We start from the raw sequence: 27,485 nt of genomic DNA, 5'->3' as shown, positions 1-27,485 counted from the left end.
TGAGGAGTTAGACAAACAAGTGAAGTCTCCTAAAATTGATAACCCTTGCTGACCAAGACTAAGATTTTCAGAAAGAGCCCAAGGGACTTGCCAGCAGCTGCGGCTCTGAAAGCAGTAGGTACAGAGCTGCTGGCCCCGGGCTCACCATCCACACAAGGCAGAATAGAGCTATATGGACACGGACACGTTGACCTTGGAGTCTAGGTGCAACAGGTTCACCATATCCCACATGTGCACTCAAGTCACCTTTCTGGAGTGACAGCACAACTGGCCAGGCCCCAAAGGGCTGCAGGCGAGCATTAAAGATAGCAGCAAAATGCCAAAAGCAATACAGTAGACTGGTCTCCAGTTTCCATCATCCTTAGAACATTCAATGCAAGCCTAATTTTTTTTTATTCTCCATAGAGAAACCTCAATCTCAATTTTTAAACTGCGTCAGGAGAAGCACTTCTCTTCAGGAATGGGATCGTCAACCTACCTAGAGACTACACAGTGTCTCGCACAATGAGCCTTCTTTGCGATAGAAGCCTCTATTATACCACCGTGATATTAAATAGTAATAATCAGGCGTAAGATCGCAGTGAAATAAAGCCCAAAACACTAGCTGCAGATTCCAAAGGCATCACTGAGAGAAGCAAGTAACTATTAGAGTAGTGTGAAATGTTTGCAGTGAAACCCAAAACCACATAAAACTTGCCTGGTTTGGGGTTTTATAACAAACTGAAAACTCAGAACAGGTTTGCTGAGAAAATCGCAAGCCTTCTGAGTGAAGCTGAGACCAAATTAAGGTTTTGCATGCTAGTTTTGAGATTATACAAAAATTCTTATACTTGAGGACAGAGGGGAAAGGAATCAAACAAACAATAAGCAGGAGCTGGTTTGACCCTGACCAAGTTCACTCAATCCCAAGAGCAAAATAAATGAATTTTGAAGCAGCAGCAATATGTGCCAACCCCAATAGGCTGAAACCAAGAGGTTTTTGCAAGAACTTTTGCAACGTTACCCCCAGCTCTAGTGATTTCTTCACCAGAAAGAGGACTGACACTGCATGCATTAGGAGCGCTGGTAGAGGGGCGAGCATGTCTGACTCTCTGAGAAGCATCTACTGATCAGTCTCTCCCATTTATCTCACAAAGGCCCAAAATGCCTTTGCTTGCCTAAGTCATGTGAGAAATGTTTGGGGTAATGCTTCTCAGATGCATCAGTCACAACCAGATCCTCAAGGATGTGTGTTTCGGTCCCTCCCCTCTCAGAAATGTATGGGTTCACAGGCTCTGGGAGCTTGCATGAAACACTCAAGGCCAACTTCTGCCTTTCTGAACACCCTGCTTAGAAGCCCAGGGGATTTAGGCAGCACAGCCTTAAAAGACAGTCTGGGAGACATCTCTGTGTGATGCTGGGGTAGTCCTCTGTCATCCAGTTTCTGCTCCCATGACTCCCTCCCTGATGGGTCAATAACTCCCATCTGGCTCTGTACTGGGCGCAGCAATGAGGTGGGCACTTTCCAGTAGGAGACTCAAGAGAACTGCCAAATATTCAGGCCCAGGAGCATTTCTCACACGTCTTGACATCTCTCAGGGAGATCCATGCCTGCCCTCCTGCATGCAAAACCCACGCAAGGACCCAGGACAGATGAGACCCACAGCCTCCTGTGGCCCTGTCCCCAGTGTGAGCAAAGCAGGAGCAGGACACCTTCCCCTGACCCACACAGCCAGGTTCAGGTACTACATATGACTGGGGGGACCAAGAATTGCGACTCCTGCAAAGGGACCACTGCCAAAGTGCCTGACATCTTCTGCCACTTTGCCATGATGCCAGTGCCACGATGAGCCTGTGTCCCTGTAGTCTGGCTGAGGATCAGCTGTGGTGCTGATCCCATCCCCTGCAGCAAAGCAATCCTTGGCAGCTCCCTCCCAAGCAAAACGCCCACCTCGTCCTCTCGCCAGCACCTCTCCTGAAGCTGACCCGTTCTGCCAGTGCACTTGTGTCTCTATCACTCTTCCTCCAGGCACGGAAAGCTACTGCAAAATGCATTAATCACCACATCTGCCTAACAAGTATATTTGTGGGGAGGATGCAGTGAGCACAATAGTCCTGTGTGTCATTTCTCCACCTGCCTGGTATTTAGGATGAAAAGATGATCAGGCCCGTAAAACACAATCCACTACGCGATGACTTGTAAAGCGGTAAAACGGAGACGTTGAAAGTCATTCACGCCTCTTTTCACGTCATTGCACAGTGAAATCCTACCCACAAACATAAAATTTTTCAGGTTAAAAGCTGAAAGATTTCAAAAACATATGTAGGTAAGTTAGTCCCTCCCTAGCTGCGGCGGCTGGGTGTGCTGGGGACAGACTGCAGAGAGCCCAGCTGAGCATCCCATACGGCGGGTGTTGAAAGCACACAGGCCTTTCAAACACTGCTAGCAGGTCATGCATTAAAATGTACCTTGGTGTCATATGATAATAACATGTAGGAAATATTACGGCCTCCAATCAATGAGTTTCTATCCTTGCTTCATGAACAAGAGGTCTGATTGCACTGAAAATGCATAAGCTGCCTCTTCAAAGCCAGAGGGACCCTCATTCCTCAGAAACTGCATCCAACACAGCACGTGAAGAACTTCGATGTATTGCCAGACAAGGGCCAGAAGAAACCATAGTCATCCTCATGCTGACCTGCCACCTAAGGACACACAGACTCACCTGGGGAGAGTTCCAGCACCAAGCTTGTTAACTTACACCACAACTAAAGTTTATCTATCCAAAAGATAAATGGTCACGAGATTTCTTAAGTAGGTCTCATCTGTGTTGGTAAATCTCAGCAAAGCCAATTTCAAATCACTGTCATCAGCCTGCTCATGTTCTCTGGGAAGATGTAAAATTTGGGATGCATCAGCAGTTGCCAAACAGGCTGTTTTCAGCCCTTTTTCCATGCAATGTCGCAAGCTGGAGGTATACGGTATAGATTCTAAATGCTGAGATTTTTCTGACACTGTATTTGGGATTGCAGTGGTTATTGCTAGTCAGTAGGACTCCTGTTTACTGGGTGCAGCCATCAAAGGTAAAGAAGCCCCAGTAGGCATGGATAACACCATTAGTCACAGAATGGTTTGGGTTGGAAGGGACCTTAAAGATCTGGTTCCACCTCCTCTGCCCTGGGCAGGGACATCTTCCACTAGATCAGGTTGTTCAAAGCCCCATCCAACCTGGCCTCAAACACTTCCAGGGATGGGGCATCCACAGCTTCTCTGGGCAGCCTGGTCCAGTGCTTCACCACCCTCACAGTGAAGAGTTTCTTCCTTAGATCTAATCTACATCTACCCTCTTTCAGTTTAAAGCCATTACACCTCATCCTATCACTACATGCACTTGTCAAAAGTCCCACCCCAGCTTTCTCGTAGGCCCCCTGTATGTACTGGAAAATTGGTCCTGGCAACGGTAAATTGGGTTTAAAAGTTTTGAACAGAATTCCAACAGAGGAGCCTCTTTCCTGAAACAAGGAATAATCTAAAGCCCCACTTTCTCCCCTATGTGACTTTTGTCGTTATCATCTTTTCTGATTCTTACAAAGCAAACCTAATTAGGAAGCTCTCTCATTAGTCTTCCAGAAAAATTAGCACAGCTTATGCTAATTACTCCTGTAAAATTTAATAAACTCGTTGAAATGGGAATAGTCTAATGAGGTTTTATTTATTGAACTAAGAAAACTGTAAGGAAAAAGGTTAGGCCACCAGGATATCTATAGTGGTAATAAAACTACAATTTATTCAATTTCTTCACAGGAATTTTATTGCAAACCTTTTAAATTCAAACACGAGTTACAATTTGAAAGTTAAATCAATCTAGAATTTAATTTAATAACAGGAAGTGCTGTGTTTTCTTTAAGTGTGGTTACAACACCGCCCTGCCACTGCACTTGTAGGAGGAGCTGTGCGTTTGTACTGTGACAGTAATACACCTTCGCAAACGAGTTCCTGTTCATCAGAGCTTCATCTCAACACATGTAACTGGATTAGCAATGAAATGCACCGGCTATGCTAAGAAGATGATTCAGACACACACAGGTTTCCAAGAAACTCCCTTGAAATGACTGCTCTATAAGCTCTGTCTATAATAGATTTATTTTGTTCTCTGGGGAAAATCTAGATCGCTACACAAGTATAAATTTCTGTAGGTCCCTTTCACTGCTATATCTGCTAATACTATAATAGAGCAAAGTATAAAGCCATTTTATAAAGTCATATCCTGCTTCAAATACAACTATAGACTTTTTTTTTAATCCCATATTTTCATTAAATAAAAATACACTATTTACTTTTCATCTATATGTAGGGTTCGGAAAAAAACACAACAGGTGTAACTTTGAAGTTGCCAAACAGCCTCCTCATCAAGTTCACTAAACCACCACAGAGATCGCTTTATCCCAAGTTTCTTTAGCCCCATCAAAGAGAATTAATCAATCCAAAATAGTATTCCAGCATGTAAGAAGAGGATAGCATTTCCATGTAAGTGCATATGTCAAAAATCCCATGGATGGATTCTGTGTTAAATTCTATGTTAGGTCAGAGCCTGTGGATTCGCAGGATTTGATGCAAGAGTTAGATTAAATCCATAGGCAAGACTTTATCAGAGCGTAAGGCATGTGGGAGTGCTTTAGCCCAAATGGTAAATGAATTCTCTAAGCTCACATGCAAATAAAAATAGCTAAATATGGTTTTGCATATCAATTGACATAATAGTTAAAAATCGCGTGCATGGGGAAGTGACAATGGAGTACAACTAAACACATGTTCTGACTTGTGCAGGCATTTTAATGGTAGAACAATTTTAAAGGACTCATTTTAAGGTAAAAAGGCTCCATCTAGATCGCTTCATCCTTTCCAAACCAAAAGGGGGAAAAAATGAATAGGATAAATGTCACAAGAAATATCACTAAAGCCACTAGCTGTATAAAGCACATACTTATTTGGCCTAAATTGTTTGAACTAGCCCCGGCCAAGAAAAGGTTTTAAGTACCCTACAGGGACAGATGCGAAGCGGCAACAATAGAAGCCACACTAATGCAATCCAGGTAACACAATCCTGTTTCAAAAACACGGGGAGGGCTAATTACAGTACTGCTGAGTCAAATTTCTTATACCAGTGCAACCCACAGGAACAGGTCAAAATCAAATGTTATTCAAACCACAGTCATATCAACCTTCTGTATCAAAGTCTCAATTTAAAACCAAGTGAAGAACTTAAAAGCTTAACCCATTCACAAGCCAAGTGCGATTCAGCATGGGTGGTGAGGTAGGGTTGGTATTATCATCTTTAAATTGTGTTTAGCTCACATGTTAAAAATAATCTTCAGAATTTGTACCTTTTGCATCAATTTATGTAAATACTGATAAACTTATCACTGCTAGGAAGATAAATCTGTTTTTTTCCTGTAACTGGTTTCCTCATTTTGTAGGAAGCATGTAGCAGACAGCATCTCTAGCTTTCATAATTTAAAATGATTTTCAACTAGCAGTTTTGCATACTAGATAGTTAAACAAAATATTTCTGTAAACCTGCCATTAGCATCTTAACATCTCACTTTCCAGTACAATGAAAAATTCATGTGAATTTTGTAGCTTTCATGTCACTCAAAATGCCACTCTAACACCATGTTTATAGTGTTCAACTCTGCAGCACGCTTATAAAACACATCTCTATACAGATTTCACTGTGGGATTCCCCCCCCCTCGCTTTCCCTGGTTCTACTTAATGCCCACAGAAGATGAAAACACGCCTGGTTAAAATAGATACATCTTCTGAGATTTAAACATTCTTGGGATTACTTATTATAGCTAATCAAAACACCTGCTATAAGCTTCCAATATTTGCACTTTCTTACCAAATTCAAACAAGACCTGTAAATCTGAGAGGCTGGACGAGCGCAATGCCAGGCAAGGCTCTGCCGTATCCCGGACCGCTGTCTGCGTGTGGCACACAGCACATCAAACCCTCTTCACCTTCTTTCATAAAAATGGAAGCACTGGCATGGAAGATACTTTAAACTTAATACAGCAAACATTAACTCAGACAATAATGCCAGGAGAAGCACACTACTCTGTAGTCTCGCCCCTATATGTGTAGGTAGTTTCCCTTCAGGGTTCGTCTGTTCACAGATTAGTGGAGGGGTATTGCTTTCCCCAGCTGATGACAGACACTTTCAGTACTTCATGGCCATTCAACTCCTCTAGAGTAATGCTGCATAATAACCTGGTTATTCCACATGGCTTTGTACAACCAGTATGGACAATTAAAATGTAAAAATGACTATTTGGCTACCGTTTGGCATAATGCGCAAGCACAGAAACTACGTGTGGCTCGGAAAAATTCATATAGATGTATTGTGCTGCAGTGATTTACTCAGTGATGTCAGATTAGCAATATGGATCTGTTCAAAAACACAATAATTAAGACAGGCAAAAATGAATTAATCAACTGACAATACAGTCAAAACTGTATTCCAACCAAAGAAAATAACAGGAGGAAAAAAACCTTACTTTGCAGATCTATTTTTTAACTGTTTTTATGCATAAATAAAAACCTTAAAATGTAGATGGATTGCATCCAACAGAACTACTGTAGCTAAAAGTGATAATGATTCAAACATTTTTCAAATAAAAGTTAAATATTTATAAGCACCCAACCACATTTCATAAATCACAAACTATTATTATTTTATTCCTGAAGCTTCCCTGGCGCAGCATGCGAATTGAGCCACAGAAAGTCAGAAAGAAAAATCTCCTCTTTATGCACATGAATCAGTTGCAAGAAGCAGAGCCCTCCAAAGAGCAGGTCGCTCCGTTATCCTCCATATGGCCCTTCCACGGCAATCGCAATTGCAAAGCACAACTAATTCGGTATCAAAAACAAAATTTCATCCGTATATACTCTTCCCCATTAGCAACACAGGGCAGGTGTTTCATTATAATGAGGAGGGGAAAAAAAAAAAAATTAAAAAATGAAGGAAACAATAGCAGTCCTTACCTGTCAATTATCACTGGATCTGATGGAGTCTCATTTCTGTTGCCACAGCTTTTCTTGTCACAACAGCGGCTACAGAGCAAAAGTGAAAGGATTTAGTGCGACCATTACACTGTAAAATCGTCATTACGAACACGGTCGGTTCAAATTGCCGGCTAGAGTTACCGCTCGGTCCCTGCCTGGAAATCAGTCAAATGTAGTGGGTCACATATGGGTTAATTACTATGTTTAACTTCTTGCACAGCTGGTTAGCAATGGAAAATATAAAGAGAGAGGGGTTTTGCCCCTTTCACAAATAATAATTCAAGGATCACCCGAAACAGGGACACCTGCCTATTTGTAGCCTCTTTTCCGTAGGATTTAACAGTTGTCCCATATATGTGCATACAAAATAAGGCAGCTTTTTCTCCACTGAACACTTCTTTCACATTGGTTTAGTGTTTATGTTACACATCCACACACCATTCCTGCTTCTATACAGGGCTGAATTCCCAGGTACTGGGAAACCTCCCTCCAAAATCTGAAAGCACAATTATTTTCCCTCTAAGAAACACTGTTGTTAATGGGGGAACCAGAATGCAAGCGCCACCGACAGCAGCTTTTTATGCTCGAGCATGACTCTTTCCCCAAGTTTTCTGAGCGTGTTAATGATTGCTAATGCCATGGAGAGCACAGCTCCAGCGGCTGGTGCCCCGCGTCAGGTCAGAGACAAAGCAGGCATGTGAAATATCAGCTCCGTCTCCCGAAACACTGCTCCATCGCTGACCTCGAGGCTGGGATTCTTGTGAACTAAGATGGCTCTTTGTTTCCTAAGAGAAGTTAAATTGTTGTTTGTGATGATTCCTTGTCAGGGATTTATTGTCCATTAGGTGCCATAACACCCATCTAGCAAGGAAACCTCCTGTTTGGCAACATCCCGTAACAGAAAATCCCTCACTGAAGTCAAGGCTCCAAGCAATTAAAAAAGAAAAAAAAAAAAAAATCAAGAAGCTCCTGGTCTTCCCAAGCCCTCCTTGGTCTCCAGGGACCTGCTGTGTGAAGCCTGGGTGGCTCCTGAGGGGTGAGGGCTGCAGAGGGCTCAGGAACGGGGAGCAGGGTCCCCATCCTAAGGTGGCAACAAGGGCCAGGCAGTGAGGACAACCTCATTTGCCCTCCCTGGCCAGACCTGAGCGCATCTCTCTGGTCGATAAACTTTCTGGTAAACCTCAACCCCACACAACCAATCTTTGGAAACCACCGTGCCTGTTCCAAACAGCGTCCCGGGGATCTGCACATCACCCTTGTTTCAGCAGCCAGCTTTGGGCGGCTGGCAGGAGCGACCACCGCTCGCATTCCCGCTCAGATGAACTATTTTCTTTTCCCCAGAAGGTGGAAGAACATCAGGGCAGGAAGAAGCCCTCAGAAGTGCCACGCTATATAAATAGCCCTGTTGGGAGTATGACAAAGGTTCTCTTGTGTTGCTGAACAATAGGGTGAATAATATACAGTTACCCACCAAGATTAGCAATAAAGCAACTAACCACACTAAAGATAACAAAAAAAAAGGGGGGGGGGGCTTTTACAAAAACAGCCTGTTTAAACATGGTTTAAAAAAAAAAACTGTTTTCAAAGAGAGGAAAATACATAATTCTTTTCACCGCAAAAAGCTTCAAGGCAACTATTCAGGGCTGAAACTTTTCACAGTTAACACATGTGCGGTATCTTCATTTCGGTGGAAGTTACATTGTTTGGGATTGCCAAAAAAAACTGCTTAATTTTACAGCACAATACCACAATTGATCCACCAGAAAATGCAAGAGCCTTGGCACCCAGAAAGTATTAAAATTTAGGAAGGAATAAAATATGCTGTAGGTAACTAGTCATGGGGACGTTCGGGGGGCTTTTTTGCCTATAAAAGGACTTGTCATTGGAGCGCAGCTAGAATGTGTGGGGTGAGAAAATTTACCCACAAACAAGGCAATAAAAACTGCTAATCATTTTTAAATGATTAAAATGTAATTAGAAACAGAGTTGGCACAAGTTAAGACAATGCAGTTCTTGTGACTGAAGCAAATCAGGGCTAGTCCTGACATTCTCACAGCAGACTGCAGGGACAGAAATTGCCACACTTACTCAGGCGAGCAAAGGTTCCCAGGCTCCCAGCCCGAGATGGGCCGATACCACCATCCACACACCACCAGGCTCGGAGGCCGGCACCTTCCTGGGGCGCTAACCCAGCGGGAGAGGCGGCTGAGGAGGCCCGGAGACAGGGAAGCCTTGGCCTCACCTCCTGCCGGGAGCGGGACGGAGTCAGGCGCTGGCCAACGGGGACAACCCGGCTTCGAAAGCAGGGGAAACGCCACGTTGCTCATCGGCTGGCCCCCTTGTTTGGACAGGGCTTCCCAAGAGTGCACCCCAGTGACCCCAAGTAACAGTAGGAGACCTCAAGTCCTTGCACCGCAATTTGAAGGTGATGTGGAAGAGGTGCGTGGCTGGCACATCCCACCGTCTGGTGGCTCTGTGGCACGAAAGGAGGCCCCAAATGTTCTTTCATGTTCTGGATAATTGTTTTTTAAGCTTTAGCTTGCCTTTTACATTCTTTCTCCCCCAACAGCAGAATCTGAGGCCTCATCTACCCTAGTTTTTCTATGCAGAGAATTAAAACATCGCACAAACCCTGAGTTTGAGACCTTGTTGCGTGGTACAAGAAGTGCTTTTAATTCAACTTGCCTCGAAAGCTTTGGCTTTTAGTGCCTACTTAACACTTGGGAAAAAGTTCCTAAATATTCAGCGCTCTTTCTCATTTTGCTGAAGGAATTTAAAAATTCCCAGGAACTTCTCCAAGTCACCCAGGAACCCTCCAGCTCCCAGCAAGGCTCTGTGAAAGCGCAAGGAGAGGTGCCGAGCGCCGGCCTCTTGCAGCTGGGAGGGAAAGAACTCTTCCTCGCTGTCCCTCCGTGACAGCCATTACCAAGCGGGGCAGGGAGCCATAGCTCAGGCACAACGTCATGCTGGCCCACAGAACAAGCTGGCAAAAATTGCTTCGTTTGGGAGAGTGGGTTTTTTTAAAAACAAATAGCCCCTGATAGTAATGAAGTCTCTTGCCATTACAACCCCCTCCAGCTCCTGCACCCCATCTCTTCCTACCCCAGCCTCAGGTTTGCCCCCCTCCTATTGCCATCCCCAGGGCTTGTGCCCAAGCCCCATCCTGCCCCTTTGCAGGCCTCCCCATCCCGTGGCCACCACCACTCCCAGCTTTTGTTGCTGCCTTTGTCCTCATCCCAGCTCTCTAGGGACCTGCTGCCCTCCTGCCGTCTTGCTCCATATCTTCCTCTTCCCTTCCCTGCGCTGGAGCATCCCTATCCCACTCTGCCTGTCCCTGCTGTGGGCACACAGGAGATGGCCTCCTCACCCCAATGTCTGGCACCCCCAAATCCCCTCATCCCCAACCCCAGGGTGGCAGCCAGGAGCATCGCTCGCAAGAGGAGCCCTGCTTTGTGTATCTGCGGGCTCGGGCTTTCCGCGGGGACAATGAACAATGAGAAATTACGGGGCGATGGCACGTGGCCAGCGCAAATGTGACTTTCCGATCATTTAGATCATTTAGCTGCCAGGCTCTAACAAGTCGTTAGCAAGTCCATGTGGGAGATTTTGCAGAAGCTCCCAGCGAGGTGGGTTTCATCTCGCAGACGATGTGGTTGGGACAACCCTTACCCCAAACAGACTCCTCACCCTGAAGCATGGAGGTACGGGAGCTTCTCGCCAAAACAGCTGTAAGATTTTATTTTACACAGACAAAAACCATATTTTACTCCAACCTCATTCTCAGAAATCACTGAACCATTTTAGCTGAAACTTTCCAAAGAAAGTCAGCCTGAGGCTGACACCCTGCAAAGGACATTTCAGCCAGAACAGTTTAAGTTTGGCAAAGCTGTAAGCCACTGAAGGTTTCATAATGGAAATTGTTGAGGCAATATTAACTATAGATGTCCCTCCCCATGCTGCCTACAATACTAATAAATTCCACTGAGGCTGGGAATTCTCCCCTGCTATTAACATTTTCGCCAAGAGCATAGATCTTTATGTTTGACAAAACACAATGAAATCCTTTGAAATAAACAGCCACCTGAAGCAAACCTCAGCCTCACTTTCCTACCACAGCCAGGACTCTCCTGTACGTTTGAATTCTTTGTCTTATCCGTGCCGTAGTTGTAGTGTACTATAAATACCCGGCTTTGTCACATAAATGCAAAGTTTTATTGTGCAGTTAGCCTTGATAGAAAGCACTGCTGAAAGTTGTTTAGAAATTAAATATCTAAAACAAGCTATTTTAAAATACAGAGCCCTCACTATTTCATGTCTGAAATGAAGAAATTTCATCTTAGGGAGAGCAAGCTGTCTTTCACACCATATGGCTAATGGTAGTGCATAGCAATTAGCTGGGCTGATTAATGGGGAACAGACTCTAATTTTATGCTTATAATTGAGGCTGCATTTGCACCCCTGGTGCAAATTCAGCACATCCCAACTTCCACTTACAACAGGCAAGAAATCAAGAGAAACAGAATGGTGTGGAGAGAGAATTTTTTTTTCCCTTCTAGACCCCTAAAGAGCATCAGATTTGCAATTTAAAAGAGTGTTAGCAGCACAATAGATGACAGATTTGTGCAATAGGGTCAAGCGTCCTGGTAAACAAACAGCACCCTCTTACACATGTATAGGCAGAAAAGGAAATCTAACGTGAGCTGTAAGAAATTTGAATATGTCTCCCCTGCCCCGTCAGGCACACAACGTTTACCTGCTATGGTCAGATTATTTTTTTTTTTTTTTGCTACCCCTCTGTCTTACAGTTATGACACACAAAGCAAGGACTAGCAGTAAACAAATAGAAGGAGAATAATAAAGCTCCCGATCCAGTGAATTTTAAGAACAAAGAAAGTGTACAGTGCTTTTCTAAAGGGAAGGACTGCACATCTTTCCACATTCCCAGAACGGAAATAATTTTGTCTCAGTCAAAGCATATTGCACGGCCGTAAATCTTTGATGCAGGTACTTGGTCTTCTGGTTAAAACTCAGCCCTTTGTATAAAGTTTCAATTTACTTCTTACTCTTTATGTTTCTAAAGTATCCAGAAGAAAATTAATGCATTAAAATAGGTGAGTCTTACTCTTGCACGGATGGCTCAGTGAGTGGCACGCAGATGTAATTCCTACACCGAAACCTTTCAGTTTAAGAATCAGAAGGACGTATCACCCAGAACTAACAGCAGATTGAGACCCTGACGCTGCAGGCACTTGAGCATGTGCTTAATTTTACTCATATGACCAGCCCCACTGTTTTACTGGTCTGCTCACAAGAGAAAAGCAACGCACGCACTTCAGCCTTATCAGGTCAGGGGCCTCCTTCAATATTTCCATGAATTGTTCCTAGCTAGGTATCAGTGTGAAAGCAGTGCTAATTGGGCCAATGAATTTTAGGGCAATTACAGGTTGTCAGCATGACTGGGTTTCCATTTGGAAAGGGTGAAGTGGCTGGGAGTCCTCAGCAAAGCAACGCTGCAGCTCCCAATGGCAGCAGAATCTCAGGAACCTCTTGGAGATGCCCATCTGCTCTGATCATTCTTGGGCTGTAATAGGTTATCTTTGGCTTCTTGGAAGGAGCCAAACCTACTGAATGAAGTAGCCTAAAGAAATATGACGTGAAAACTAAAATCCCCCAAATCTTGCAAGGAAGAATCTGGGGGGACTGTGTGGGGGTTCAATCAGGCTGGCAAAACAAGGAGAGCGGCTCCTTCTCTGCTGGCATCTCAGGGCACTGCTCTCCAGTAGGGTTTGATCAGGGAGGAGCTGCCGTGAGGGACAAAACATGCCGATCAACAAGAATGAAAAAAAAAATTTACAAATCAACCAACAGAGAAGTTTCCATCTGAATATTTTGCCTAAGACTCTCCCCCACCAGGAAACCCTCATCCAAGTTTATTCTCTTAGAAGTGGGTACCAGTTTTTACCCTCAAGTTACTCCTTTTTAGTAAATGTGTTTTGTAAAAGTTACAACGCATGCAATGGCATTTTTACAGTCTTAAAACAACTGATTGTAACAATGAGCTTATGCAAGAACGCCTCGTCTTCCACCAGGGAATTATTTTCTGCCATCGAATAACATGTAACAAATGATTTTTTCAGACATGCAAAAAACACCCACTAACTTTAATGAGACTGCGAGGTCAAGCTCTCCGAGGTGTCGGAGAGGTCTGTGAGAAGATGCTGCCTTCTCTGCCGTAAAAAAGGAAGTAGAAGAGGCTTCACCTATTTCAGTCAGCCAGAAAAGAGAAGGAAGCAGCTGCAGAAGCACCGCATTCGGGAGAGAAGATATTTGACTGGCCCAAATTTAAGTGGCCGACCCCAGACAGGCATGTGCAGGGGAAACGAGCACAGGGCAGAGCCAAATCTGCACAAGGAAGTTTTGAGAAAATCAGCAAGATGACGTCTTTTGTGAAGAGGAGCGTTGCCTGCTCCGCTCCAGCCGAGCAGGGACCTTGCGTGAGCAGCAACCGCGACAAAACAGGCCTCCTGACTTCAACTCTTAATGCACATCCAGAAAAAAAAATTTTAAAAATTACTATTTTGTCATTTTACAGAGGAGGTTTTGTTGGGAATTGGGGACAGAGACGTTTATTGCTAGAAGACTATAATTGACTGTTAATTTTGGCGAGGAGACCTTTTGTGGGCTACGGTGTCTAAATGAAAACCAGTAGTGTTCTGTTAGGAATAACTCTTTATAAATAATTGAAAACTAGTGTGACGACTGAGACCTTGCCGCTAATTACACACACTGAACTGTGTTATTTTGGGATTGTTTAATGCAAAAAAAAAAGATAAATTTAAGTCCAAAAATAGCTACAGGTTCAACCTAGATTTTGAGAGACAGATTCATCTTCTCATCACTAATTAACTGCAAGCGGGGTATTTCTTACCTGCACATTATTTCATGCGTGAGAAGAACTCGGCACATTTCTGGGTTCTTGTCTTGGCCTTCATATACTATCGCCTAGAAACAAAACACATTTTTAGCTGTGCATCAGGTTGAGTTTGGAGAAAATAAAAACACATCACAGTAACCGAAGGCGCAGCCGGAGTTGCAAGCCAAGTCGCAGGCTAAAGAGACCGCATCTCCACCGAACCTGCTCCAAGACTTGCAGTTGGAAAACAACAGGAGATGAGTACAGCTAAATTCCCTCCTCTTCGTTGCACATCTCTCAAGCGGTGTGTAGGATGGGTTTTTTTAGTAGTCAAGACAACCACAATTTTCTTTTCAATTCAGAATAAAATATAAACCTAATAGCATTAAAAAAAAAAAAAACAGCAAGACTTGGCACACTTTGGGTCCTATTCATTAAAAAAAAAAAAAAAAGACAGAAAAGAGAGAGCTCATGTATTTTTAAATACAAAAGCTGCACAGCCCAAGCATTTTCCTGGTAGCTCCTGAGAAAACGCCTGGGCCTGGTTCTCCCTTTGAACTTCATGATCCACTGCTTTCCAGAGAGCAACTCTGGAGTTACAGGGATATAAATAAGTGAGAAGCAGGCCCTACCAGAGCAGAGGATACCAAAACAAACGGAGTGTAAACCAGCTTGAGAAATTTGACTCGCAGATAGCATGGGAAGAATCCTTTGAGTTAAAACTATGGAAAGACAGTGCGTTCGCATTTCAAGAAGAGTCTATGTTTGCAATGCTCCCACCAGCAGAACCAGCGGCACTGGTGAGGGATCGGCATTACACGCTAACTAGGTTAGCGCTCACAGCCCGCCTGGTACAGAGTTTCTATCTGATCAGGACAGAGTTATGTTTTCTAACCACCCTTGGCCTCAGGCACCAGACCCCTCAGCAGCAAAACAAAACTGGAAAGAAGTTGCCTTTGCAACAGCATCTTTTGATAGCAATGAGGTTCCTAAATCTTTTAGGGTGCCACTCCAGAGCTGGGATCAATGGTTAGAGCCCCAGCCTTGGAGGGACGAGCACCCCTGCATCTAAGCATCAGCTCTACCCTTGACCTTGGTGTGACCTCTTCAGCCTCTAAAATTAAAAAGGAGAAATCAGAGAACAAACTGTGCAGATAAAATGACACTTGATATGGGTATCCCTAAAGCTAACGATAAAATAGATATTGAAAATAAGAAGCAAAAGTGTGCTATGCGGATGAAATACGTTTTATGGAATGAGACCACTTTGAAATGGAAGTGTGGAAAGTACTGAGGAAGAATATGTTATCTTAATATATGATGAAGTAAAATCATATGAATTGCTTTCCCAGTCCTTACAAAAATAACCCACCAAGGGTAAGAGGTGTTGTACCTGCAAAGGGGGCACGGATCTCAGGACACACAAACCTGAAGAAGCACGAGCTGGTTTTTAAGACCATTTTAATAGCAATGTGCCATATTAGTATTATGCATTATGAAATGATTTAATGAGTCCATAAATAGTATCAGGAATGGGGCTTTATTATTTTTGCTAGTTTTAATTTTTTTATTTTGGTTTTGCTATGTGCATTCTCCTAAAACCTGAGAGCTGGTGGGGTTGTTTTGGTGATAAGATAAACCAAAGGCTGCGAGTGCCACTGCAACTAACAGATACGGAGCTTCACCTGACTTCTGCCCCCTCCTTCCCACCAGTGAGGCACAAAACCTGTGAACCCAGCACTTGTACAAAGAGAACACAAAAGTGGTCGCAGGAGACATGCAAAGTCCCCACAGCGCGGGCACCAGCAAACCCCCCTTGACCCCAGCTGGGACCCCATGTCTCTGCTTGGTTGCTGGGCCACACCTTGAGATATTTCCACACCAGTGCCCAAGAGGTGGAAGATGGCACTACAGTCATCCATGTGTTACATCGGGAGTGGGACAAATTTAGAAGATCCTCATTTCCATAAATCAAAGGGGAAGATGGAGAGAAGCTTCTTCCAGCCAAAACCAGGGAATCAAAGTAATAGCAGACAACTGGTGGGGTCGGTCAGCAGGGACATTGCAAAAGCTCCAGAAAACCCCATGTAAGCTTCCATCTGGCAGTGGGACATGCCGAGTAAGGGGGAAGCTCACGGGGCTTTTTGGACTTAATCAATAATTAAAGAATAATCTGCCTCTGAGAGTGCAGAGCGTGGGGGTAGTGAGCAGATCTACCCCCGAGGCCTTTAGCGGAGACAAACCCCTTCAGGCCCCGTTCACCTCTAGACAATCACAGCATGAGAAGGGGGCACAGTGCCTGAGAGAGGACTGCTGGACTTGGCTCATTCTTCTTAGACTTTCAAATCTTAAAATAAATTTAGCTAGTACAGGTTATCTTGTTGCCGATGAAGCCAAGGAAGCACTAGAAATAACAAACCAGAACACCAAATTTACTTAATTTTTTTTCTCCTCCCCTTTCTCTTCCTGCTGCTATGCTTACTTAACCTTCAGGTACCCGCTTAAATAACTCAACTAAATAGCAATAATGAACGGGCAGAGTCAACACTGTGGTACATAATCACCTTGTCTGTTGTGTTTAGCATCAGTGATCCCTTCTTTGCGTGCATGACATTCTTCTGCCTTCCTCTGCGTTAAGGATTTGCTTTTCCCTTTATTTGCATTTAATTACTGATGTTGAAACCATGCACATTTTGTTTTCTCCGCATTAAGCACAGATACTCCTGCATACCCTATTCCTGCAGGAATTTCTAGGAAATTCTAGGAAGCGGGAGGAATTGCTGAGCTCAGTTCTGAGCAACTCATCCCTGACTCCCATCCCTGTGTCCCAATTTGTTGTGCGAAAGGGTATGTAAAGTGCCAACTATTTACTTCCATGAATGGCTGCACTACAGATACTCTGTCGTCTTGCAAACTGCCCTGCTCTGAAGCATTAATTCTACAATTAGTTTCAAAAAGGAAACAGGAACTGCTAAAGTTTCAGATCGTTATAGCTGCCAGAAGTATTTTTACAGGAAGGGTCTACAATGTTACTCTTGTGTAAATTTTTAAACTGTAAGATTTGAAAAGCTACTCTTTTAATAAAAATATCTTCATTTTTAAAAATTATTAATTGTTAAAGTTCAGGCTTTAAAACAAGGTGATTGCGGCAGGATCCCTTGTCGCACTAACATCGTCGTGATTTTGTCAAATAGGGATCACAATAATGAGAGATAAAGTGAAAGTTACAGTGTATAAACTTGGACCACAGCAGAGCTAAAAATAAGCCTGCAAATACACATCAACATTGCACAACAAAACACCAGCAAAGGAAATGCAAAATTATAGACTTTGTTTTTTTCTTTTTGTTTACTTCGTGTAGTTTTAACTCAGTGTTATTTCATAAGCGTTTCAAAATAGCTTTTCTTCTCCTGAACAACTTAAATATTTCCCCACAAAATTCGTCTTCCATTTTGTAAGCCGTTACTCACACAAATAACCTTTCTACAAGAAGTCCTAGCAAGTAACGATCACTCATGCACAAACAGATTTCAAAATCAGGCCCCGAAAAATTAGTGTCAAGATATAAGACTTCCTCACTTCCATTTAAATAAAGCTGCATAAAAAGTGAAATCAAATGCAATTCACTGCTTGCCAGCAAATAAAAATTACTAAATTGAGCACATGCAGTCATTTCTAGACAACAAGCGTGTCCAACAATACGCCTAAACTTTTCAGTGACAGAGTTCATAAAAAAAAAAATAAAAAATAAAATAAAATAAAAGGGAGGGGAGATAACATAGAAGTCAAGACTACAGTACTCATTTAGTCAACTTTTTCCCCAGTAATGATGGCAGGATAAAGCAGGAAAAGAGCTGACGAATAAGTTGGAAAAACATAGAGTCTGATTTTGTCCTTAACTATTCCTGAATAAATCCAGATTTATGCTGGTACAACTGAGAGCTAGATCGCCTCATGGTGTCAGTTTGCCAGTCAAGCAATCCCGCTTTCTGAACTGGATGGAAAACAATCTTGAAGGAATGGGATGACCGTCATTATATTATTCAGTTATGACATGGCCTTGATTTTAAGAGAGTAAGAGGAGAGAAATCACCAACACGCATCTAAATCCACCAGCTTTCAAATTCCTCCCCTGTCTCATAAAACAAACTATCTCCTTTATTGAAATAAAAGAGAAAGAAAAAGTCATTAAAATGAGGGTCTTTTCAGAAAGAGAACTAAAATGATTTGGAATGACGTATACAGCCGTACACGCAGGGAGAAAATAAAATCCTGGCCCCACCGAATTCAATAGGAGCTTTGCAATTGACTTCAGATGGGCCAGAATTTCACCCAGAGAGGATTAGGCTCGCATCCGCTATATATCTACACAGAAAATACTGTGAATTACATTTATTTGGCTTCGAACACTTAACCCTTAATTACCCGAGTTTTCATCCCTTCCCCAGGCAGAATTTCGACTCATCCCAGTGGGGTTTATCCCGGACCAGTAGCGCAGCGCTGGGTCCCGGGGCGAGGATGGTTAGTTCTTGCTGTGTCTCTCAATGCACAATTCAGAAGCATCGAATTATTTTATCCAGTCTCCCACTGCCTTTGATACACAGCCTGCTTATCGACGTATTCACACAAATTAAATAAATTTCTCTCTCCTAATATGTTCATTTTTAATGGTTTTCAAACATTCACATGGAAACAGCTCTAGCGTAAATATCCCAGAACAAATGGCTGTATATTATACAGGAGGGAGCAGTTGGGCTGCCAGACTGGGAATGCACCAGGCCATCTGGCTCAGGCAGTCTCTCCAAAATCCTCAGCTTTGTTTTCACCCTCAGACTCCAAACAACACATTTTCCACTGTGATGAGTTTACATTTTCCCAAACACAGGTCCTGATCATGCATGCAAATTCCAAACTTCTCCATTCCTCTCCGTACAAGAAAATTAAAATCACCTGCGCTTCTGACATCTCACCAAAGGCACAAGAAAGCTGCTAAAATCTGGCGCAACGTAAACTTCCCCCGTCACAGGGGTTAGGTTTTGTTTTATGTTTGTGTGAAATTTCCCCCAGTCTGCTGAGGCTCCTCTGAACTTATTGATAACATTTTTTTTCCCATGCGTGTAGCTGCCAGAGAAGGGCCATGCTACGCACAGAATAGAGAGCTGATCAAATATCCGCAGACATCAGAGAATGATAGAGAAGTCAACAGAAAAACCATTTGCATCCAGAGCTGAAGTACTGAAAAAAAAACCAAAATATAAACAGAGCTGGAGTCTGAAGGAAGGATTTTTGACTCATGAGGACTCTCAGCAGTAGACAACAGCTATCGTGCAAAACTTATAATTTTTAAGATGCCCTAGCATCCGTTATATCTTATGGATGAGAACAGCTGAAGGAAAAATGGGTGGGGAGCAAGTATTTCGGATTTATTTCCTCCATCTTTCCTAATAGTGTAATATCTCAACTTTATGAAAATACAGCTGAAGAACTAGAAGACGTCTCTTCTCCGTAAGTATATTAAAATCCTTAGACTTGCCTAAAAACTCTGGTTTTATTAGAGCAAACATAGTTCATGTTTTGCAGGCAATTTCAAAATGCATCCTAGTTAGAGCCAGACCTACTGCGGTAGGAGCTGCCGCTTTACGGAACGCAACAGTTATAAAGTTTGGGATCCTACAGGGTTTTGAACACATTAGGAATGCGATCCCTACATAAAACGAGGTGCCAAGATAACATAAAAGAAAATTTAATTAAGCCAGTATTGACAGCAAATGTTGTTACCCTAACTGAAAAGAACTTCCCCGCAACATTAGCGATTTGTGCGTAGTGTTTACAATTTTTAAATGACAGGGGCACATTTTAGAATTGTGGCGAGACTCCTCAAAGGCTTGTAATTCCCATCCTACCCAGCACTTCCCTGGGGCCACCGCCAAAGGCTGAGCACATTATCCCGAATACAGCTCAAAATGATGCACTTTGAGACCCATCCTGCCTGGGCTTCCCATTCAGAAGTCTCACAGCCCAGGCTACCAAGAAGCACGCGAGCAGCAATAGCTCGTGTTTTGGGGCAGCGCATGCATAGTGCATATCCGCACCCCAGGTCTGCCCCGGGATGTAGTCAGTGACAAAATCCCCAGTGACTTCAGTAACGCCACTCTCCAGCCCCGCTTCCCACGTTGCATCACAGCCGACAGAGAACGTACAGGCAAGCACCGGGACACGTCGATCCCCACGTTCCGCCTATGACAAGAACTCTCACCATGAGTTTCTTAGCTGGGCACAGCCATACAAATAAATCCCTGACTTATTCAGACCAAGAACAGGAGCAGGAACACCTATTTATTATAGCATCCAGCACAGCAGAGCCCTGCCTGCCTACCTGCTGATATAATGAATGCCACTAATGGGGCATTGATGTTAAATCTGTGAGGAGCAATCCCATGTACAGAAATCTAGGTCTGATTTGCAGAACAGATTTTATTTTATCTTACCTAACTAAATGATCCACAGCTGTACAAAACCTTGCAATTTATAACTGTGAGACAAAGAGAATACATTTAAATCTGATTTGTCCATATTTTTAATTTTTTTTTTTTTTCATATAAGGAAAGAGCCACAGATACTTTCCTGTATGATCTGGGGAACCTAACTCATGCAAGCTTTGCTTCTGTGGGATTTTTAATTTGCCGCCAGAAACCTCAGAGTAGCTGTAATTTCAGTCTGGGAATTCACAATTATTGAGTGTGTGAATGTGCGTGTGTGAGGATCAAGAAGATCCTTGCCAGCTGAAACATGCATGCTTCTGCAACAGTTTCATTTAAAAGTAATCATTTCATTATCCAATTTGTTCTGAGCGCCATGCATTAAAATACTACACCTTCAAGTAGACTGACAATATATATTTAACTTTCATTAAAAATTAAAGAATTTTCAGACAGTCTTTGCAATATTTAATTACAGTTTGATGATTTGAAAGTTACTTGAGAATCTTCTATATAATTCACTGTCGTAAAATATAAATGATATATTCAACATTTGGGTGAGCTTCTGTCATGTGTTGTACTTCACTTCCTAATAAGCATTCAGTAACCGAAGCAATGGAAACTCTGAAATAATTTCACTTTTAAAAAAGAAAGAATTAAAAAAGAAAAGGAGGGAGAATTTAGCCCCCAGTCCTGAAAAAAAAAATCAGAGCGGCACATGCCAGAGTTTTGACATGACAATGCCCTGTTTTTCACAAGCGATTAGAGTCATGGCCAAAGAAATTATATTCATGAAATTAATATGTAAGCAAACATGTTTGCATCTAAAATAGCTTTTCGCTCCCCATTTTCTAATCTAAGTTCAGAGAGCTTTTGTTCTAAATCCTCGCTCCTCAGCTCCATTGCACTTTCCCCAAAACTTGTAATTTGCACTAACTTTATTTTTGTAAGACTTCCTGAAATCAGACAGATTTTTTTTTCCCTTCATTGTGAATGTGCTTTAAAGCCACAAGGTAGGTTTTACAAATAAACTGTCTCGGGGTTTTTGCCCCCCTTTCTCTCCAAAGCCCCTCTGATGACTTGATAATAATGAGAGACCAAGAGGTCAAACAGTGCCTTAGGATGAACTCTTCATATGCAAGATGCCTTTGTTAAGAAAATTATTTTGAATCTGCTGCTCTACATGAGTTCAGGGCTCTGTTTTCAACAGGATTATGAACAGAGGCTTCTGCATTTCTGTAATGATAGGAAAGCTGTTTAAAGATTATATTTATTGATAGTCTCTCTCGTACGGTCTACAGTGAAATACGTAAGCTGCAAGAGGACTAAAAAGAGTTCATATATCAGGAAGATTTTGTTACTTTTAACGCAAGCTAACCAATTTGTGCCTGAAAAACAAGGAATGACAGCAAATGCTTTCCAAGATTTGTTATGAAGAAGGGTATATTGCTGCTGTTTTAATTCCTACAGGGAATGGGCTCTGTTTGGAAGTGTCTAGTTTAACAGAGTTCAGATGCACAGTGGATTCTCTAGTAAAATTCATCCAAGTTCCTTTTTTTTTTTTTTTTTTTTTCCCCCCTCTGTTGAAAGACAGTCTTCAATAGCAGGAAAAGATGTTTTGGGACCATCAAAGAGAGTTTTCTAAAACAAACTCAGCCCTTAGAGCTTTATGTTTTGCTGTAGAAAAGAAATGCAAATACAAGCCAAGAGTTTTTTTCCCTACAAACAACATACAGGGACTGACTTTTCCTATCGGTACAAAAAGAGCCTAATATTTTCTCTAAATAAAATGTACGATTTTTTTTTAACAAGCAAAACAGATTAGTAGGGGAAAAGCACATCTAAGGATAAAAAAGGCTTAAAAGCGATCCAAGCTATTTAAAATGAACGTATTGTAGGAGAAAAATATTCTGGCAGGAGCAGAAGAAAAAGCTAGAGTAAGAAATTATTTTTAAAAGAGAGAATCGGTTTGTTCAGACAGTCCTTTTGTAAAAATACTGGTTTCGTACAAAAGAGTATTTTTTACAGGTCGGCACGCACGGTCTGGCTCTGGGAAGCCCAACACCCCGTTCGCCCACCGACAAGCTCTCTGCCCTGCGGCGCTCCCCAAGCCCAGCGCCGAGCCCGCCGCTCCCCGCGCCGCGTTTCGGGGGCCGGTCCGACTTTCCACGGGTGCGCCCGGCCCGGCCCGGTCGCTGCAACGGGGAGCGACGGCGTCCGGCGGGCAGGGGAAGGCCGGAGGCTTTCCTATCATTAGGAGGCGAAATCTCCTGCCTGTATTTTTGCGAGCTCCCCAGCCCGGCGGCGGGCAGGGTCCCGCGGGGACCCTCCGCCCCGCTACGACGCCGGGGGTCGGTCGCCACGGCTCGGCCTTGCAGCCCCGGGGGCCAGAGCACGGCCAGTGCCCCCGCGGGAGGCGGCAGCCCCTTCCCCGCCGGCGCTGAGCCTCTCCGCTTCCCGACGGGGGCGGGTTTCGCCTCCGGGGGCCGCCCCGACGGCTGCCACCCCCCCCGCTTCCTCCTCCGCGGGCGCCCCGCAGCACCTACCTGCTTGGTCATGGAGTCGATGAGTCGGACGTAGAAATCCTGCTCCGTCCTGATCCCTGAAAGAAGGCAGAGGCGTGAGGAGTGGGGCCGGCCCGACGGCTCGGACCCACCGGGGGCTCGCACCCGGCCGGGCTGTGCCCCGGCCCCGAGCACAGGGATGCGCGGAGCGGAGCCGGGGCAGCGGCTCCCCGGGCTCCGGTGGGGTTGGCAGCGGGGGCTCCCAGCCCTTACCATTGCTGTAGAGCAGCTGCAGGCGGTAGTGGATCCCGTTGTTGGTCTTTTCGCTGTTGGCTTCCTGAAGTCAAAGAGGACAGGAGAGGCCGACGGAAAAGAAAAAAAAAAAAAAAGAAAAAGAAAAAACACAGAACAAAAATATTATACGATGCTTCTCCATCACTCGCACGCCGGCTACCCCCAGGGCCGGACGAGGCAGCTCTCAGCCCCCTCCCATGCCCCGTGTATAGAGAGGGATCGAGCTGCCCGGCTGCCCGCCGGGCCGGGGGGAAAGAGGAGCCCGGGAGGAGCCGGTGGCTCCCGGGGGAGCAGAGCAGGGAAGGCCCGGGAGAGGCGGCCGAGCCCCTGCGGGGGTACCCACCTTCTCCTTCTCCACGAAGCCCACGAAGGCGGTGCGCTCGATCTCCACGGGCTGCCCCTGCCGGTCGTAGAGAGCCAGGACGAAGTGGAAAAAGTTGGATTTCCTCAGGTTGGAAGGAGGCTGCTTCTCGAAGTGAGCCCGGGCCAGACCCACTCCGCTGGGACCAGAAAGACCCGGGTTAGCGGCAGCCCCGACGAGGCGGCCTCAGCACCCCCGCACCCCCCAGCCAGCTCCCGGGCCCACACCTTCCCCCGCCGGGATCCGGTTGCGCTCCCTCGAGGCTGAGCATCCCCCCCTCCCCCGAATCGCCCCGGGGGGTGCTCTTCCCTCCGGGCCGGGGAAAAGCCGTGCTCAAACGCGACCACGTCGAAACTCCACGGAGCCCGAAAAGCCCGGAACCCCATACCCCAGCACGCCCCCCCCCCCCGGCCCTGCCACTTCTCAAAGTCGGATGGAAGTTGTCACCCGAGCCCCCCATGTGCCTTCATCTTTCGGTTTCAGTCCCGCCAGAGCCTTTCCTGCACTGGCCGGAGCGGTGGGGAAACACGGCGAGGGTAGCCCAGGAGATAACTTCGACGTATCTCAGGGCTGTCCCTGCAGAAACTTTCCCTTCCTCAGAGGGCTCCGAAGGGAGGGGTGCGGGGCGAGGTGGGAGACACCGGGAGATGTCAACATTAAATTTCTTAGCTGCTGCCGGCTCCAGGGCTCAGGCTGCGAACCCATCAGGATTTGATTTGTGGGGGTTTTTTTTTGGTTTAGTTTTGGTTTGGTTTTGGTTTTTTTTTTTTTCTTTTCTCGAGGAAAAGGATGGGGAGAAGGAGAAATAAGAGAGAAAGCGAGGCTGGGCGCAGCTTCGCCAAATCCACCTCCCATTCGAAAGGATTTCTTTTTTGAAAATCTAAGATAAGTGGCAGTGGTTTTCCAAAGGGGCTTCGAATTAAATTTCTCCTCGAGAAAGCTTTGCGAAACTCCCCGCTTATCGGAGGAGAAGGAGGGAGGCTGCTGATCCTGACAAGGATAAGAGAGCGAGGTAGGGAAATATATTTTGGATACATCCATGCGCAAGTCGCCGGTTATCGGGGGAGGACGGTGTCATTTGGGGATCTTGAGACTAAATCAACAGCAAACAGAGTTTTGAAAACTCCTTCCTCCGCGTGAATACAAGGAGCTACAGAGATTGAAACCCAGCTATTGCTACCTAGTGAAACTCGCCACTTCCTTTATTATTATTATTATCATCATTATCATTATTATTATTAAATTTTAAAAATAATTCCTACGGGACAAGCAGGATAAATATTTAACTGGCGGCATCTCCACGAAACTCGCTGCTGTTAGCAGAGCTCCGGAGACGGTTTTTTTTTGTCGGTGCAGGGGGAAAGGCGCGGCCTGCGGGGAGCAGCGCTGCGGGCGCGGAGCGGGGCGCGGAGCGGAGGGAGCCTGCCTACCTCTGAGCGGCCGTGCTGGCGTCCAGGACGCCGGCTCCCTGCATCCACGTCCGCACCGCGTTCATCCCCGCGCCGAGGGGCTCTTCCTTCATGCTGCTCCCACTCCGCTGGATGCTTTCCTGAATCCCAAACATGAATCAGAAACAACAGCGCAAATCTTCCTGCTTTACTCAAAAAAAAAAATTTAAAAAGTGATAAAATCACCAGACGGACTGTTATATGTGGGGTTTTTTTTTCTTTCTTTCTCTTTTTCTCTCTCTCTCTGCAGCTGATCTCCGGAATCAAAGCAAGTCAGAGAAAGCAGGCACGCACATTAAAAAAAAAAAAAAAAAAAAAAAAAAAAAAAAAAAGAAAATCCAGAAGCAATCAGAGCCCGGTTTTGTCGCTGCTGTTTGCTGCGTGTGCAGTTTGTTTGGGTGCTCGGCGGGGCTGGCGGGGTGCCGGGGGCTGGTTGCGGTGCTCGCAAGCTGAAGGAGTACTTGAAGTCCCTTTTGTATGAAGACACCCCTCGGATGGCAGCAGGCAAAAAAAAAAAAAAAAAAAAAAAAAATCTCGGATGGCAGTTTAAGAAACAATAGGACGAACGGGTGCTGCGGCAGGCTCTGCTACATCAAGTGTCATTTTCCAGTGACAAGAGAGGCAAGTTTCCCCCCCCTCTTTTTCCCCCCCTCTCTCTTTTCTTTCTTTTCTCCCTCTTTCTTCTCTCCTCTCCTCTCCCAGCCGAGCCGCGCAGGAAGCGAGTTGCCGGGGCCGGGCGTACGCCGGGAAGGGAGCGAACGGGACGGACGGAGCGACGGACGGCCGGAGGGAGACCCTGGGGCTCCCGGTGCCCCCTCCCTCTCCCGCAGCGCCGGGGCGGACTCGCCGTCTCTCCCTATGGGAGCCACTTTGACTGTCCCCGCCGCCGAACACGAGCCCCGGCAGCCCCGGCGGGCGGGGGGGGCGGGGCCGCCTCCGCCACGCCCTCTCATTTGCATCGCGTCACCTCTCCCCCACCCCCTCCCCTCACCCCCGCGGAGCCGCCGCCAATGGCCGCTCACCGGTCGCCGCCGCGGGGGCGAGGCCACGCCCCCCCTCGTTAGCATAGCCCCGCCCAGGCGGCCCGGCCGGCCCGGGGGAAAGTTGCCCCGAAGCCCCCCAGGGGTAGGGGAGGAGGGGGGGTGGGGGGGGGCATTAATACAAACACGATCGCGCCTTTGTTCATCAGCGAGGCGGCGGCGCTGCTCGCCCGGGTACCCCCCGCGCGATACTGGGGGGGGAGGGATGGGGGGCATGGACACCCATACCCCCACGAGGGGACACGCGCACCCCGCAGCGACCACCCCCCCAGCACCCAAGGCCGGCTCTCATGGGACCGCGCCGCGCTCCCGCACAGCCCACAACCGGTGGGCAGCAGCAGCAGCGCTAATTGCGAGGGTGGCTGAGCCCGCCCGGGGCCGCTCCGGTGGGTCCCTTACCCCCCCACCCCCACCCCGGTGCCAGGGCCAGGTTGCCGACCCCGACCGCCCAAAGCCGAGAGTGGCCCCTTGCCCGAGCCCGGGAAGGAGAGGCCGCCTCACGCAGCGGGATTATTCCTGCCGCTGGAAACACGCGTGGAGCCGGACGCGCCCGCGTCCCGACAACTTCCCCGCTGCGCATCGCCAAATCGCCGCTCAACCCCCCGGTTCCTACCCCGTTCCCGAGCAGCCCTGCGCTGCTTTGCGGCAAAAACACATCGTTTCCGAACCGGACAGTTCACGGAGAAAGTCCGATTTCTTTTTTTTTTTTTTTTTTTTTAGGAAGTCCGATTTTTTTTTTCCTAGGGAAAATAATAATAATAAAACCAGTTCCTCCCCTCGCTGGGGAAGCGCTGGGCGGACTGCGCGGCGGCGGAGCGGGTGCAGCGCCCGCACCTCTCCGCGGTCTCCCCGCATCATCCCAGTCCTTCCCTGCTCCCTTCGCTGCCGACCCGCTCCCTATGTGCGCCCGGGGGTCCGGTCACCGCCCCCCCCCAACCCCGGCCCTTGCCGTGGCGGGGAGTTCGTTGTGCCTGGGTTATTTCTCCCCAAATACAAGGCTGGCGCAGCGTTCGCACATACGAATAAAACAAAAACCGGTGCCATCCCGGACCCCCCGACCCAGCTTTGGAGAGGGTAACTTCTGCCCTGTTTGAGTGATCTCCAAATTGCTCCCCTGCTCCTCCAGTCCCCGTGGAGGCACGGGGCATATATACCTGGTATATATGCCCCATACCCCCAGTAGGCACCCTGAGGTGGTCTGGCTGGTCTATAGGACCCTCTTCCAGCCCCCTGTACATCACACGGCAAAACCTCAGCTAAACCTCCGAAGGGGGCATGCAGCCCGCTGCCAGCGGGAAACTGCGCCCCATCCTCCATTCTAGATCCCCCCACAAAACATCCACATCCAAAGTACGCTGTGTTCTCACACAGGAACCACTGCAGAGAGCAAGTTCTCACAT

The 27,485-nt window shown here is 46.1% G+C and overlaps 1 protein-coding gene across 3 annotated transcripts in view; it reads right to left on the bottom strand.

The window, feature by feature from the left end:
- The window catches only part of EBF1 (EBF transcription factor 1), a 279,978-nt gene extending 254,316 nt beyond the window's left edge, over positions 1 to 25,662 (bottom strand). For all 3 annotated transcript variants that reach the window (XM_086758871.1, XM_086758872.1, XM_086758873.1), the window contains exons 1-6: positions 25,028 to 25,662; positions 23,580 to 23,736; positions 23,216 to 23,279; positions 22,985 to 23,040; positions 13,975 to 14,048; positions 7,026 to 7,094 (exon numbers count right to left, since the gene is read on the bottom strand). In XM_086758871.1, the coding sequence (XP_086614997.1) occupies positions 7,026 to 7,094; positions 13,975 to 14,048; positions 22,985 to 23,040; positions 23,216 to 23,279; positions 23,580 to 23,736; positions 25,028 to 25,161 (554 nt within the window). In that variant the 5' untranslated portion in view covers positions 25,162 to 25,662. The remainder of the gene's footprint in view (positions 1 to 7,025; positions 7,095 to 13,974; positions 14,049 to 22,984; positions 23,041 to 23,215; positions 23,280 to 23,579; positions 23,737 to 25,027) is intronic.
- Between the last annotated feature and the right edge of the window lie 1,823 nt (positions 25,663 to 27,485).

Source organism: Chlamydotis macqueenii, chromosome 14 (genome assembly GCF_036417535.1).
Source record: "Chlamydotis macqueenii isolate bChlMac1 chromosome 14, bChlMac1.mat, whole genome shotgun sequence".
Lineage (NCBI taxonomy): Eukaryota > Metazoa > Chordata > Aves > Otidiformes > Otididae > Chlamydotis > Chlamydotis macqueenii.
Note: the sequence above shows the minus strand (reverse complement) of the source record. Positions and strands in the feature narration are given on the sequence as shown.